General features: G+C 42.7%; 1 protein-coding gene across 38 annotated transcripts in view; it reads right to left on the reverse strand.

Annotated features, from left to right (window-relative positions):
* Positions 1-10,726: 10,726 nt before the first annotated feature.
* SEC31A (SEC31 homolog A, COPII coat complex component) overlaps positions 10,727-17,370 on the reverse strand; it is a 74,375-nt gene continuing 67,731 nt past the window's right edge. For all 38 annotated transcript variants that reach the window (XM_032632538.1, XM_032632522.1, XM_032632509.1 and 35 more), the window contains 3 exons: positions 15,290-15,409; positions 12,790-12,861; positions 10,727-11,316 (listed from right to left, as the gene is read on the reverse strand). In XM_032632538.1, coding sequence (XP_032488429.1) covers positions 11,137-11,316; positions 12,790-12,861; positions 15,290-15,409 — 372 coding nt within the window. In that variant the 3' untranslated portion in view covers positions 10,727-11,136. The remainder of the gene's footprint in view (positions 11,317-12,789; positions 12,862-15,289; positions 15,410-17,370) is intronic.

Below are 17,370 nucleotides of genomic sequence, written 5' to 3' on the forward strand. Positions count from 1 at the left end.
TGTGTTAGAGAGGAGAAGATAAAGCCAGAGGAACTCAAATGGAAGAACCAACAGGATTTGATGCTTGACTGAAAATGAAGGAGGAGAAATTAAAAGTACAGGATCCTTTTTGGGTCTCTGGGTTGGATATTCAGGTGAAAAACAATGTCACTTACTGAGATACTAAATCGTACTGTGTTTATTACCATTTTTGTGAAATGGGGATAATAATACCTTCCGTACGGTATTTCTATGGTGACTAAAGTTTAGAACAGTATCTGGCATGTAGTAAGGAATCCATAAATATTAGTCACCATGGTCATCATCACATGGGTCATCATTTTTGAGAAGGGACTGAAGAAATATTCAGTATATTCAACATTTGTTAAATATACATATAGGCCTGGAGCCCAGCAAAGGTCTAGGCTGGAGAGAGTAACTTAGTGGTAGTTCAATTTAGTAAAATCCATGGCAGTGGAAGCAGTTGCCCAGGGAAGGTAAGAAAAGGACTCAGGACAGCCATCTAGTGAACTGCTATTTGTGAGAATATCAAAGAAAGAGAAGCCAGTGGTGTGGACAAAGAAGGACTGATGAGAGATGGGGAAGAAGCAGCAGAGTGTGGGGGAGCAACCTTGAATACTACAGAAAGGCTGGGGAGGATGGGAATGAAGAGACCACCTCGTACAGAGGTCATCGCTGACCTTTGCCAAGGCCTTTTCATTGAGTGATGGGAACAGACCTTACACAGAGGTGTGTTTAAGAATAAGAAGGAGGGCTTCCCTGGTGGCGCAGTGGTTGAGAGTCCGCCTACCGATGCAGGGGATGCGGGTTCGTGCCCCGGTCCGGGAAGATTCCACATGCCGCGGAGCGCCTGGGCCCATGAGCCATGGCCGCTGAGCCTGCGCGTCCGGAGCCTGTGCTCCGAAACGGGAGAGACCACAAGAGTGAGAGGCCCGTGTACCGCAAAAAAAAAAAAAAAAAAAAAAAGAATGAGGAGGAGGAGGGGGACTTCCTTGGTGGTCCAGTGGTTAACCCTGCACTTCCAATGCAGGGGGGTCAGGTTCGAACCATGGTTGGGAAACTAAGATCCAACATGCTGTGGGGCTTGGCAAAAAAAAAAAAAAAAAAGAATAAGCAGGAGGAGACAAGCATGGCATACCTATGTAAATTAATTTGCAAGCAGCTTGGCAATGAAGAGGCGAAGGACAGAGAGGTGAATTTGAGTGTGTTTCTGAGGAATCTGAATATATCTATTGGGTTAGGGAATGATAATGAAAGGTCAAAGGTCAAAAATATAAGAAAGAGGATGCTTGATGGAACTATTTTCCTAGGGTTTGGGGTTAGACAGGATGGGATCAGGTGATCAGATGGTTGGCTTAACTTTGAAGAGAGGGACAGCTTTTTCTTGACACTGGAAGGAAATGAGGATGAGGGCGGATTTAGCTTGCAGAGTGAGCCAGTAAAGTGAGGCAGGGTGCTGTGATGGCTGGTTTGCTCTGAAGGGAAGGTCAGATCACCTGCTAGGTAAGCAGAGTGGGAATTTGGTAGAAAGCTGGGGAAAAGTGATGAAAGATTCCAGGAGCTGTTGAGCAGAATGAGAGAGGAAGCTGACCAGGACCCCTAAAAGGTTGTAGAGCCAAATTAAGGGCCCAAGTAAGAATGGAAGCCACAGGCTCGTAAGGCGCCAGTCTGCACAGTCATGTTGACACAGCCTCACTCGGCAGTTGGCTGGGATCTCCAGATTGAAGTGGGGATGGGGGCTTGATGGGAGAGAGAGCCAGGTAACTGAGGTGCTGGTGAGACAGAAGTTTGTGAGGAGTCCAGGCTGGGGAAAGGGGGAGGAAATGTGATCAGAAGGAAGCTAAGGACTCACAGGTAGTGGAGGAAGCAAAGGCATTGAGGTTTTGAGGAAGTTGAAGGGTAGATTTCTATCTGTCAGGGAATGAGAATAAAGGAAGCAATGGCCACTGTGCACCAAGAGTGGGATTCAGAATTTAGGACCTATAGTGGTCGAAGAGTTTCCAATGATAAACTCCAAGGTGAGGCCACAGAGTTATATAGGAGGTGGCGGTCGCTGGAGCTGAGGACGCTGAGGTATCTGGACAGCACCTCCACAGAAGACTGAAATCCCACAGCGAGGCCTATGGGTTTAGCTGGAGAAGATTGTGAGCCAGGTGTCCAAGGGCTGTGGGGAGGCTTCCTAAACAAGGTAACAGTCCTCGAATGTCAATGAACAGTTAACAAGTTTACAGACACAAACTACAAAAGGGCAGCTCTGAGATGTACTGGGAGAAAACCATCATAGCCAAAATGCCTAGGTTCTGGCCAATAGTATGTGCCTCGGAGTAGAAGTTGCTTCAGGTAGGGAGAGAAAGAGACAGAAGATGAAAATGTTGGATGGCAACACTACCTATAAAAGCTGTGTGTGAGGGCTTCCCTGGTGGCGCAGTGGTTGGGAGTCTGCCTGCCGATGCAGGGGACACGGGTCCGTGTCCCGGTCCGGGAGGATCCCGTGTGCCGCGGAGCGGCTGGGCCCGTAAGCCATGGCCGCTGAGCCTGCGCGTCCGGAGCCTGTGCTCCGCAACGGGAGAGGCCACAGCAGTGAGAGGCCCGCGTACTGCAAAAAAAAAAAAAAAAAAAAAAGCTGTGTGTGAGACTTGCTTGTGAGGTGTGTGGGCTGATGTGGTCAGGAGGGCTTCGTGGAGACGGTGGCAGCAAACAAGGCCCTGAAAGATAGAATGACCTGGTAGCAACTCCCAGTTGGAACACTGTGCCAGAGAAGTCTCAGAGATGGGAGTGAGCCTGGCAATGTATCTAGCTAAAGCGTTAATACAAGATTTTTAAAAATTGTATAAGAAATGTTTGTGGAGGGACATCCCTGGTGGTCCAGTGGTGTTAAGACTCTGCACTCCCAATGCAGGGGGCCCTGGTTCAATCCCTGGTCAGGGAACTAGGTCCTGCATGCCGCAACTAAGACCCGGCACAGCCAAATAAATAAGTAAATAAATTAAATTAAAAAAAAGTTTGTGGGAGAAAATGCAAGCTCTGGGGAGAAAGGAAAGAGAAAGAAAAGATCCATTCTTTTATTTATTTATTTATTTTTTGCGAAGATCCATTCTTTTTTTTTTGCGGTATGCGGGCCTCTCACTGTTGTGGCTTTTCCCGTTGCGGAGCACAGGTTCCGGACGCGCAGGCTCAGCGGCCATGGCTCACGGGCCCAGCCGCTCCGCGGCATGTGGGATCTTCCCGGATCGGGGCACGAACCCACGTCCCCTGCATCGGTAGGCGGACTCTCAACCACTGCACCACCAGGGAAGCCCGCGAAGATCCATTCTTGAAGTAAGAGATTTACAGTGATTTTCATGCTTATGGTTTTCTTAAGGAAATTTAGATTTTGGCTACAGGAACTACAGTGTTGTGAAAATGATCCAGGTTTGGCATCTGAAAACCTGGGTTTCAGTTTGGCTGCACCACTCTGAATTAGCAAGTCTGAGTACTCTGTGATTTGGGGACCATGACAGCCTCTTAGATCTTCAGTTTCATCCTACATAACGTAAGAATTAAGACAGCTCCACGCTGGCAATACTCTCTGTGCAATTTACCTAATAATCTAACTTCGTTTTTTTCTTGTGCTAAATGGAGATACCCCTTACCTCACAGGAAGAGAGCTCAGGACGATGTCTAATACCTACTTAAGTGCTGAATAATGTTGGTATTTTATCGGTTTTTAATCATACCAGAAAGATAGACTCCATGCAGTTACGAAACCTGCCTGGCCAGGACACCAGGATGCTTCTGGGGGCCCCAGACTTGGGAAGAGACTCATCCCTGGTTGGCCTGGAGGGATTCAGACCTTGAAGGAAGGAATTCTGGCTGCACCAGGATTCGTTTGCTCTGAAGGGAACTATGAAATAAAATAAAATCTCCTGCTCTACTTTATCAGAGGTAATCATTTAAGGCAACTCCTTTGGCTCAGGAAGGAATGAGCTCTGCAGCTCTTGTGGATTAAAGGTCGGGGGGTTGCCTCTTGGATGAGATGCATGGAATGACAGCAATTGGATGACAGCAATTTCAAATGTAAACCTCTTTCTGCTCCCAGAGTAAGAAAACCACTCATAGGCTTTAGATTAGAGTGATTTCAGGGGAGCATAAAGTTGGGAAGTTAGCCTCCAAGACTATGGGAGGATCAGTTTTGAGATACAGCAATGCCACGGCATACTAGAAAATTAGTCTTCTCAGCTTCCTTCGATCACAGAAGAGTTGTCATCCCTGCTTCTGTACTAAATGGATTGGAACATTTTCCCCATTAAGATTTTATAGCAGTGGATGAGGGGAAGCTGTTCCTCTGAAAGGAATGCTTCTATTGCTTTGGATGTGAAGAGAGGAAGGGGTTTTCTTTTAACAAAACCCCAGCCTTACTGCTTAAGATTCTTCCCCCCCATTTCCTGACCACTCTTCATAGAGTGCTCCAATTTGGCAGCAGGAAAATGGGCACTGGAAATAGCCAGATCTGAAGACCCTACTTCCTAATTCATAGACAAGAGAGGGTCTACTTACTGAAAAACCCAAGCCAAACCTGACTCTGATACCACCTGTCAGTGACATGCTGCCCCCTGCATCTTTCCAAGTTATCTTCAGTTTGAATCAATTAAGAGTCCTTCCTTAAGCATCTATTGATTTAGCCTCCTCTAGAAGCACCGAGCTCAGCTCCACGGACAGAGGAGTGCACGGCTGTGCTCCAGGAACTCACAGCCCGGTAGGGAGGCAGAGAGGGATCAAATAATCACTACAGGGCGTGCATGCACAGACGCTAACCAGTGCTACGGAGGAGCCACTCCTTTTTACGACCCAGCCATGAAACGTGAACATTTATCAGTACCTACGCCACATCCCCCTTTGACCAACAGCTGCCTAGAAACGAGGTCCACAAACCAAAACAAGGTCCACACTCCTCCCCACTCTCTCTCCCTGCTCCCAAATCCCAGCTCTCTGAATCAACAATCCCTATTGTTGTGGCAGAAGAAAGACAGTGCTGATGAGGTTTTCACCCACATCTCTTCCCGCTCTCCAGTCCCCGTCCTCCGACAACACCCACCCCGTTTTCTTTTAGGATAGTTATTTTGGTTTCCTAGGGCAGATGAACATAGAGAAGCTCTTATTTACTTCTCAGCATTAGCTGCTGTCACTGTTTCTGTTTCAATGATCTCTTTCTTTTCTTGCTGTGTCCGTTACCACGGGCTGCTCTTAAAGCAAAGGCCCTGTGGTTCTCTAGCTGGGAGAGGGCATTTGTCAATAGCGTTCAGGAATGTCAAAAGGGTGACCCAGATTTGCAGCACCAGAGGGAAAACTCATTCATTGTTGAGTGTCCTATGTAATCAAATATAGCGTATTCTTTTTAAAAAATTAATTAATTTTTGGCTGCGTTGGGTCTTCGTTGCTGTGCATGGGCTTTCTCTAGTTGCAGTGAGCAGGGGCTTCTCTTAATTGTGGTGCACGGGCTTCTCATTGCAGTGGCTTCTCTTGTTGCAGAGCACGGACTCTAGGTGCACGGGCTCAGTAGCTGTGGCATGTGGGCTTAGTTGCTCCACGGCATGTGGGATCTTCCTGGACCAGGGCTCGATCCCATGTCCCCTGCATTGGCAGGCGGATTCTTAACCACCGCGCCACCAGGGAAGGCCTAGCATATTCTTGATGTGGGAAACGGGTGTGTAGAAAGGTTAATTTCATGGAAATATTTATCATTGCTGAGGGGGACTCACTATTCAAGGACCTCAAGGCCAAGCAAATACATCTGTCCCAAGTCCTCAAATTAGAAACTTATTTCTTAAATGCCCGCCTATTCATTTCCAACCAAGGAAAGCACTGCATTAATTGTTCTTTAGAAAAATCAATCAACTCTATGAGAGGAAAAAAAGGTATCCAAATATAAATAGGCTTGAGTTGTTGCTGTTATCTTTCTTCAAAGCTTTGGTACTATCCCAAAATTGTTTTTGGTTCCTTCTGAAGACTTGTAGGTAACATACAAAGACACCGTGGGACAGGTAGATGGGTCATAGACTTCCAGAGCTGTAAGTGAAATTAGAGATCATCTAGTCCTACCCTCTCATTTTACAGGTGAGAAATGGAGGCAAAAGGAAATGGGGTGGTTTGACCAACAGTAAGTGGCAGAGAAGACACTAGAACCCAGCTCTTTGGCTCTCATATAGGTGGTCAGCTTCACTGTTCCTCGTGAAGATGTAATTATAGCAACTGGGATAGAGCAGGCTCTCTAGTAGCTTTTTTTTTACACGTAGAAATTCTTTATTTTTTTAATTTTTATTTTACATTGGAGGACAGTTGACTTAATTAAACTTAAAAACTTGCACAGCAAAGGAAACCATAAACAAGACAAAAAGACAACCCTCAGAATGGGAGAAAATATTTGCAAATGAAACAACAGGATTAATCTCCAAAATATACAAACAACTCATGGAGCTCAATATCAAAAATAACCAAACAATCCAGTTAAAAAATGGGTGGAAGACCTAAATAGACATTTCTCCAAGGAAGACATATAGATGGCCAAGAGGCACATGAAAAGATGCTCAACATCACTAATTATTAGAGAAATGCAAATCAAAAGAACAGTGAGGTATCACCTCACACTGGTCAGAATGGCCATTGTCAAAAAATCTAGAAACAGTAAATGCTGGAGGGGGTGTGGAGAAAAGGGAAGCCTCTTGCTCTGTTGGTGGGAATGTAAATTGATACAGCCTCTATGGAGAACAGTATGGAGGTTCCTTAAAAAACTAAAAATAGAACTACCATACGACCCAGCAATCCCACTACTGGGCATATACCCTGAGAAAACCATAATTCAAAAAGAGTCACGTACTACCTGGAGGGGTGGGATAGGGAGGGTGGGAGGGAGGGAGACGCAAGAGGGAAGAGATATGGGAACATATGTATATGTATAACTGATTCACTTTGTTATAAAGCAGAAACTAACACACCATTGTAAAGCAATTATACCCCAATAAAGATGTTAAAAAAAAAAAGAGTCATGTACCACAATGTTCATTGCAGCTTTATTTACAATAGCCAGGACATGGAAGCAACCTAAGTGTCCATCGACAGATGAATGGATAAAGAAGATGTGGCACATATATACAATGGAATATTACTCAGCCATAAAAAGATATGAAATTGAGTTATTTGTAGTGAGGTGGATGGACGTAGAGTCTGTCATATAGAGTGAAGTAAGTCAGAAAGAAAAAAAGAAATACCATATACTAACACATATACATGGAATCTAAAAAAAAAAAAAAAAGGTACTGATGAACTTACTTGCAGGGCAGGAATAAAAAGGCAGATATATAAAATGGACTTGACATGGGGTGGGAGGGCGAAGCTGGCGTGAAGTGAGAGTAGCATGGACATATATTACACTACCAAATGTCAAATAGATAGCTGGTGGGAAGCAGCAGCATAGCACAGGGAGATCGGCTCAGTGCTTTGTGATGACCTAGATGGGTGGGATAGGGAGGGTGGGAGGGAGGCTCAAGAGGGAGGGCATATGGGGACATGTGTATGCATATGGCTGATTCTCCTTGTTGTGCAACAGAAACTAACACAGTATTGTGTAGCAATTATACTCCAATAAAGAGCTACTAAAAAAAAAAAAAAAAAAAAAAAAAAAGAATCCACCTGCCAATGCAGGGGACACGGGTTTGAGCCCTGGGCTGCGAAGATCCCACATGCCGCAGAGCAACTAAGCCCATGCACCACAACTACTGAGCCACAACTACTGAAGCCCGCATGCCTAGAGCCCGTGCTCTGCAACGAGAAGTCCACGCACCACAACAAAGAGTAGCCCCTGCTTGCCGCAACTAGAGAAAGCCCACGCGCAGCAACGAAGACCCAATGCAGCCAAAAATAAATAAACCTATTAAAAAAAAAATCAACAATGTGTGCAGCTCCACTAAAAAAATGATCTCAGACATTACTGAGTAATGATGTTTATACAAAGTTATTCTAGGTGACTAACATTGTTTGCCAAATAAATACTTTAGCAGGTCTCTGGAAACATTAATCCAGAGTGTAAAAAACATGCACCACAGTTAAACCAAAGTCTATTTCCTTTTGTTTGACTTTGTTAGGTTTTTCAAGGTCTGTCCCGACACCCTAAAACCCACACATTCCGTATCTCCCAGAGGGGAGAGAAAGCAAACAGCTGGAAATTTAGGAATGGCACAGTCTGACCCCAGTCAGCTCGTAGGTGCACTACTCAACCTGAGCCTGAGTGAATGGTATGGTCACCAAAGCCCTGAGCAGAGCAGATGCTACAGAAATGTATATAAAACCAGTGTGCCAGGAAAAGTGGAACTATAAAGCTAATTTGAGCACTTTTTCTTTGTAATTTAGTTTGGTTATAAGATTTGGAGCATTTACCTATTAGAGGAAACAGTTAAGAGCTTCTATGCATAGGCAGTCCTTCACTGAATAATTGGAGATGCTACCTGCCTGTGACATCTTCAGCATCTGATGAACACCCTGATAGATTTGTCAGGGGTGACATTTGGGGATGCTGCCACCGCAGCAGTTGAATGACAAAGAGGGGTGCATACATATATATGTATGTGTGCATATGTAGATGTCCATTCCAAATGAAGTCTCCATCATGGCTGAGCAGTCAACAGATGGCCTTGCAGTCATTCTTAGGTGAACACAAATCTGGTTCAGGAGACAAGTGGTTATCAGAAAAGTGTTAACCAATCACCATCCCTCCCTTTATCTTTCAGGCAGGTGTTAAATAGAGTACATCTGGTTGCCAGGAATCCTACTGCACCTTTCTGTCCTCCAGCATACACGGGAATTTTCTGAATCCAAAGGAATATATAGGCTTGTTGGACTCTCGTCAGATGTAGAGCAGTTGTTTCCAACTTTCTCCTGCTGCCACACTATTAGAATGAACCACCATCTCCATCAGCCGTGCATCCCACACACATAAGAGATTCTCAGACGGGGCCTAAGGTACATCCATCCCATCCAGCCCAAAAGGTCATACGCGGAGTGCAGGAGAGGAGCAGGTTAAGTGTAAGAAAGCACATCCTGGAGATCTGATATGTCTCCCAGCCAACACCCAGCCCCACCTACCAGTTTCCCTCACACCCCTTTCCCTGTTCACTTTTCTTCAGGAAAACAAACTGCTCTCTTCCCATAATCTCCTGTTATCCTCATACTTCAAGACTAAACTCTATTTTGGACTCAAGTCTTCTTACCTCCATCCACTTGTAACAGCTGCTCGGATGTCAGTGGCAAATCGTTTTTTTATACTCATACGTGTAAAATCTTTGGGGTTGGTCAGGGCTCCACTGCCACCTATTCCTGTTTCTCATCTTTTGGAATGTTTTTTTGTAAAATGCTGCCAGTTTTGCCATTGTCATGTCAAGGTAATCATGCAGCCATAACACAAATCCTAACTATAAGGGCAATACATTAAAACAATTACTAGAGGCCAGCCTGCTGTTCAGATGGGGTCCTGGGCTGACACCACGTCGAGGGTCAGGTCCAGAAGGTCAAGTTGCCACTTCAGTGTGTCCTAGGACTGACTCAGACCACCAAACTCCCGGGGAGCTGATATATCACCCCACTTGTGAGGCTCCAATGCTCATACATGTTATCAAGGTCCTCCTTTTTTAGTTATAAAACTATTTCTATTTTTTAATGTCTTTTTTTGTTTTGTCTGCATTGGGTCTTCGTTGCTGTGCGTGGGCTTTCTCTAGTTGAGTCCAGTGGGGGTTACTCTTTGTTGCAGTGCCCGGGCTTCTCACTGCGGTGGCTTCTCTTGTTGTGGAGCACGGGCTCTAGGCACTCGGGCTTCGGTAGTTGTGGCACGTGGGCTCAGTAGCTGCAGCTCGTGGGCTGTAGAGCACAGGCTCAGTAGTTGTAGTGCACGGGCTTAGGTGCTCCGCAGCATGTGGGATCTTCACGGACCACGGCGCAAACCTGTGTCCCCTGCATCGGCAGGCGGATTCTTAACCCCTGTGCCACCAGGGAAGTCCCTATTTTTATTTTTAAAAGAGGTGTTTTATTTGGTGAGCAGGGAATCCCAGCAAAGGAAAGTAAGAGGGTCTTGTAAACTATGTCACTTAGGCTGCAAAATGCCTGATGAACTACACTTAGTCCTTGAAACAGCACCTGTCTTCACAGCAGTCACACTTTTTATCTTCTAGTTTTCCAACTCACTTAGGTAAAGTTGCTTAAACAATGAAAATTATTAGTATCTAATTCTCCTCAAGATTCTATGGGGACCATTATCTTTTGTTTACCACACTGTTCTTAAGACAGATTACAATAAAATCATTTGACGAAAATACCGTCTGAAAATATGTCAATTCAGGAGGCTGACAGAAGTTAAAGCTTTCTTTCTGAACTTAAACCTCAGAGAAATAGGTAACTTTAAAAAAATGGATGAATAAATTTCTAAATATAAAATGGAGACAATTCAATCTTAAAACTCAAACAGAATACTGAAAACATTAATAGAAAAAAGTTCAATGCATCCTACAGAATGAAAATGCTCAATCTTTTCCTATAGATACTTAAAACTAGTGATCCCACTTTTCATTAATATTTGCTAAAATCTATGTAGCAGCCTGTAGATTTAGTTATTTGTTCAGGACCAAAGTGAAGCCAAAGCCACAAAAAATAGAGATTAAACTAAACTGTGAGTAGCTGTTTAAAAAAAAGACTATGTACACATAAATAGGATTACACACTTTAATCTGATTGACATGGAGGAAGTAGGAAGGACGTGAAAGAAATTTAGTTTCAGCTCTGCTTTACACATAACCAAAGGCTCCTTTTCCAAAAAGTAAACCTGAGGTTTCAAAAACCGTATTTTATCAGAATACTTCAGGAAAGCATACTATGTGTAATCCAGGAAATACATTATTTGCAGAATAGGAAAATCATCACAGGCAATAAAAGATTAAAACAAAAGAAAGCACCAGGGCTTTGAGCAGGTCTAAGGTGAGTATATCTGCAGAAACAATGTAAATGCTCTTGACTGGCTGCTATGGAAACATGCTAATGAGGACTGGTCCACATCTTATCATTTTTTAAAACATGTTTCTTTGGAAAAATGGCAATAGTGGCTGAGAGTGAAGCCATCCTTTAGACACCCAGCTTATTGGCCTGGGTGAGAACAACTTTGAGAACTGGCATAAAAGCAGAGGTCTCACTGAAGTTGCTGGTGCTAACTATGTGGGTATGGATGGTCAATCCTTCTGAGTAGTTTCGAGTCTCAATGCTCCTTGCGATGTTGTGTAAACCACTGATGATTGTTGGTGAAAGCTGAAATAAAGGTGGAATTGAGAGAGAGAATTAAATTAAGGAAGAATTTTCCATGAGACCCTCTATAAACATTAAACCCTGATATTTAAGAGGAGCTTGAAATAAACATTATTAAAAAAATGTATAAACTGGTGAGCATTTCCAGAAAGCTTCTCGGACCAACCAACACTTAAGTTATAAAATGGAACCATGACAAAATGATTTATGTAAGGAATTATTTACGAATTATACATGTATGATAAGCCAGGTATTTCCTTACAGAAAAGCCAGATTTCCTTCCCCAAGTTGAAATGTTAATGTCTCTCTCCACTTAAGAGCTTTAATTCTTATTATTTTATTTTAGATAACTTAACTACTTTAAATAACTAAATTATTTTAGATACTGTCTCACACCTTTTAAAATTTTTCCTATGTACATGAAGGAGTTTAAAGATTCTTAATCATGACATCTCGAAGTAGGGGCCCAATTTACTCTAAAACCTTGTGGACAATAGAAACCTTGCACTTCTGGTCCACTGCCATTAAGAGGGCAACAGTCCTCATCATGTACTCAATTTGCCAGTTCTTAACTGCTTTTCATAATCCTGTCATCTCTTAAAATCATAAGACCTCTAGTTTTTTTTCCCCCCATGTCATTACTTGGCATACATGTCCATACTTTTCAGAGAAGACTTTATTTTGGATCAGTCCATGGGCCACGCCACTTCCACTGTTATATCAACTTTCTCTGGTTTGGCTCTCAGGAGATAAATGGTTATTTTTAGCTGATGGCATTGATATGGGGAATGGGGAAGAGAAATGCTAAAATGCAAAAATGTGAAAGGTCCCAATTCTTTTTTTCTCTCCTAGTGCTTTCATTAATAAAACAAAACAATTCTAGAAAGGAATGCAGAGGTTGGGAGGGACAAGAGAACAGAACACACAGGGCATTTACTCCTTACTGCCGACCATCTTCATAGTTATACACATTGATCTGCTCAATTTGTGGTTACCTTTGGCTTTGCCTTTGTGTAATAGCTATTCTAAAAGAAAAGGTTCAGAGTCTTAGACTATGAGAGAGGTTACAGATTTGGTCTCTGGAAAACAGAGTAGCTGCCCACTCTCTGATTTCTTAATTCAAGGGACATATAAAAATGAATAGAAGGCCAGTTACCATAGGACCAGTACAGGCCAGTTTGTATATCTGCCCTTTGTTATAAAAAAAGGCTAAAAATTCTCTCTCCCTCTTAATCTCTCTCTCTCTCTCTCTCTCTCTCACACACACACACACACACACACACACACTGCCCTATCCCCTTATCCCCGGTGACTGAAATGTAAGATTTAGACAGAGAAAAGCCCATTCTATGAACTGTCACGATCATTTTGTCCCCACGCGTACTGTATTACATGCAAGTGCTGATGAGACACTTATTTTACTAGCAACCAGGAATAAATGATTATCATAAATCCTTCTTTTCCCCACAAACTTACTGTCTGTTCCCTAAGTTTATCATATAGAAACTCCAAACGTTTGCTGGCATCATCTAGCTTCCTCTTGGTTTGCTGCAGGAGAGAAAAAACAGGTATGTTATGTATGAACAATAACTTTTATCCCAAGAACTTGCCTTATCTCATTTCACTAAACCTTACAGTCATGATGTTGGACAGCTTCATTTTATAAAGAAATGGAGATAGCTAAGACCGAGGAACTTGAACAGATTATTAGAACAGAGATTAGTAATCTATTAAGGCAGGGAGGGCAAGAAACTGAGACCCTTCCTCCTAGTGTGCAAAATGGAGCACTGGCTGGATTCCATGGGGACTGCAACTCACTTGAGGTGTGTGAGTGTCCATCTACACTATATCCACAAGCAACAGGAAGGGCCATCTCGAGGCAGCAATGGGTCAGTGTAATACAGAAAAGAAGGTCTAACAGTTACTGTAAATTAAATAAAATGAACATTATGGGAGCTAGAAGGCAAACATACAGGTGAACTGTGGAATCTCAAAAGTACTACTTATACACTCAGTCACATTTGGTACATTTAATCCTGTCTTATTCTGGGCCTTTAAAACACCAAAAAAAGGAGAAAATTATCTTTTGGTGACTTAAGATTATTAAGAGGGAAGTGTTAAAATGAGTTCATAAGTTAAGGAGTCCTCCTACCCTCATCCTAGTACTGTAAGTGTAGTGAGAGAAAACTATCCTAAACGTAAATGTTTAAAATTATACTGTGATTAACTTAATATCTACATTATGCAACAGCCTTAAAAGTGACACTGCTTTTCAGTATTTATTGAGGGACTACTACGCACCATGCTGGGACAGCGTTGTGTCTCACGGATCTCATATTCTATTGGGTGGGAAAAAGATACTAAATAAACAATATATTGTATGTCAGATGGTGATGAGTGCCATGAAGAAAAGTTAACAGGGTAAGGGGGTCAGCAGTGTTGGCAGGATGATGTGGTAAGGAAGTCCTGATGGCTAATGGGACATCTGAGCAGACACCAGGAACAAGTGAGCAAGAGCTCTGCAGTTCCGTGAGGAAGAGTTCCAGGCAGAAGGAGCAACAGGTAAAAAGTCTCTGACGCTGACACATTCTTGGTATGTTTGAGGAGGGCATGTCAGTGTGTCTGAAGAGGAGTGCAGAAGAGGTGAAGCCATCGAGGATAACCTTACAAACTAAGTTGTGCTAAAAAACTACTTTGTGCTGTTAGGACATAACTGAAGTGGAAATAGGAATAAAGTCATACTATAAAAATGATTTCAAGTATTGATTAAAATGGACTTCTGTGGAGGGTTCAAAGTTAATCCCACCTAGCTACCAGCAGGAGTCCTGGGCAGTATTTGAACTGCCTCCCCAACTAGTGACAGGAACAGTTTGTCTTTCTCTTCTGCCCAGGGGTCCTGGGTAACCAGAAGGGAGGTGATATGGTGACCCAGAGGAGGTGAAGCTCAACAAAAATTTATTAAGCTAGGCCATATACGAGGTGTCCTCCCAACCTCTGTTTACGTTAACTCATGCCTGAAGGAAGACTGGAGTTTTCCCACATTTTTATTAGGATTCCTCCATTTTGTATGATGGGACCTCTCTGCCTAGGAGACACTGTACACTTACCTGTTTAACAGCTTCACCTGTTCTCTGTTCCTAGCTTCGTCCTTCCATCACTCCCAGAATGCCAGGCGCTAAGGTTTATGTTAACTTTTCCCTGCCTCTGCTTTCCTGACACTTTCAGTACAGGGAATTGCCTTCCAAAAGACTAGCAGAAGGCTGCACATATTACTACTCAATGTTTGATGAAACAACAAATTCTAGAAGCTGTTTTTCAAGCAGACAACTGGTCAGTGACTAAATAAACATATTCAATGTTTGTTGGCAGAAAGTGACATTTCACCTAAAACAAAACTGGCTTTGTGGAATTTTTGTTGTTGCCAATACAGTCATCCTCTAATAAACTGAGTAAAATCAGTTACTTTGACTATGAATATGACTCCAATATCTAAAGCACTTAACTATTTTTAAGGTCTTTGCAAAGTTAAAGACTGTCTATCTACTTTTTGAAGCTTTGACGTAAGCTCAAAAAGAACCCCCAAATCTGAGTTTCACCATTCTGTTGTATTTTTGTGCTACGCATAAGGTTTGCCGATGAGACTCAGTGCAGCATAGTGGTTGAAAGCATGAATTCTGGAGCCAGACTAGGTTCGAATGCTGGCTCTGCCTTAATTATCATGTAAATGCTTTTTGCCTTAATTTCCTCCTCTGTAAATAAATATGACAAACCTACCTACCATGAGGTTGTTTTAATGATTAAAGTTATATGTAAAAAGCAGTTGAATGTGTTTTATATGTACAGCAAACTATATATAAGTGCTAGCTTTACAATTTTTGCATAAACTTTCAAAATACATCTTGTAAGACTTTAAGCGATCATTATAGAAGTGCTCCATAAGGGATTCTTTTAATTAAGCAAAATAAAAAATACATACAGGATCTGTGGCTGAAGAGAGGCAGCGCTGAATAAGATCCTCAAATGTGGTCTTTAGAATGAGGTGTTCATCTGGAATAGGTTTCTTGGTAATTTTTTCTGTTGGCAAAGACTGCACATGCTGGAATAAATAATACCATAAAATGACTAGAAATGACCAGAAGCTACCTATACACAAAGCCCTGAATATGTGATAAAGAGAAACCAACGACCTTGTAGATAGGCTATTCAAAATCAAATGAAAAATTAACATGTGAAATCGCTTGGGATAAGCAAACATAAAAATCAGATATTCAGTAGAAGATACAGGTACTCCTTCTACAGCTTCTATTTTCAAAAATAGGATTGGATATAAAGTATTTGATTAATTATGGAACATATGTTGATCACTATTTTATATAAGTGATGGGAAGGAGACCTGTGCCAGTAGGAAATAAAAAGAACAAGGCAATTACAAAGTTGGCTGGTTGGAGTGGCTGCTTGCTTTGCTTGTTGGCTCATTTTTTTTTTTTTTGCCGTACGCGGGCCTCTCACTGTTGTGGCCTCTCCCGTTGCAGAGCACAGGCTCCAGACACGCAGGCTCAGCGGCCATGGCTCACGGGCCCAGCCGCTCCGTGGCATGTGGGATCTTCCCGGACCGGGGCATGAACCAGTGTCCCCTGCGTCGGCAGGCGGACTCTCAACCACTGCGCCACCAGGGAAGCCCTTTTTTTTTTTTTAAAAAGCATTTTATGGTAACATTTTTTTGTTGTTAGTTTCTGCTTTATAACAAAGTGAATCAGTTATACATATGTTCCCATATCTCTTCCCTCTTGCGTCTCCCTCCCTCCCACCCTCCCTATCTCACCCCTCCAGGCGGTCACAAAGCACCGAGCTGATCTCTCTGTGCTATGCGGCTGCTTCCCACTAGCTATCTACCTTACGTTTGGCAGTGTATATATGTCCATGTCTCTCTCTCGCTTTGTCCATGTCTCTCTCCCGCTTTGTCACAGTTTACCCTTCCCCCTCCCCATATCCTCAAGTCCATGCTCTGGTAGGTCTGTGTCTTTATTCCTGTCTTACCCCTAGGTTCCTCCATGACATGTTTATCCTGACATTCTTCTATTCTTTGGTTTACTCTTGGAGGGTGTTAACTGGGCTATTATCAAACTGCAAGATTAAACCAAAGGTTAGGATAGAAGAGTCCATGATCTTACTGAATGTACAGATGGGAAAACAAAGAAGGAATGTATAAGTGTTTAAAGTTTTGACTGATTAGTTCATTCATAGAAAACATTAAGCAATTATGTATTCGGTATTGGCTAAGTATCGGTGAGCCAATACGGAAATGATCTCATCCCTCAGGGAGTTTACAGGCTGATGGAAGAGAGAGAAAGTTTTAAAATGTCATAAATGTATGTAAAATAGCAACTGTGGTTAAGTTAACATCACTGGAACCAAGAGACAATATAATTGGGATTTAACTGAGGGGAAGGCTCTTTAAGGAAGTTATATCAGAAGGATAAGTAGGAGTTAACCAGTTAAATGGGGAGGGAAATGCATTCCAGACAGAAGAACTGTACACAGGAAGGATCATGATACAAGGGACTGAAAGGAGGTCACTGTAACTGGAGCAGAGAGAGACAGCAAGGAGGAGTATGAGCTGAGAGAATCCAGACAATGTGAAATATTTTGGTCTTTATCCTGAGAACAATGGGAAGCTGTAACGTTTTAAGCAATGAGGAGATAAGACCAGATAAGAGATGGGTGAAAGTAGATGCTGGCCGACCAACTAGAGGCTCCTGCACTGCTTGAGACTAGAGATGAAGGTAGCATGGACTAGACTGGAAATGTAGAGAAGGGATTTGAGAGAGATTTTGAAGTAATATAGCAAGATTTGGGGATAGCTCTGAAAAACAGGTTAAAGGAAGAAGAATATAAAGATGATGCCCAGGTTTTTGGCTGGATTAAATAGGAAGGATTATGGTGCCATTAATTCAAACAGGACACACCAAAAGACGACTAGGTTTGGGAGGAAGACTATGAATTAGATTCTGGATATGTTAAGCGTGAGGTGCCTCAGAGACATCCAAGTGGACAGGA

Source organism: Phocoena sinus, chromosome 5, assembly GCF_008692025.1.
Source record: "Phocoena sinus isolate mPhoSin1 chromosome 5, mPhoSin1.pri, whole genome shotgun sequence".
Classification (NCBI taxonomy): Eukaryota; Metazoa; Chordata; class Mammalia; order Artiodactyla; family Phocoenidae; genus Phocoena; species Phocoena sinus.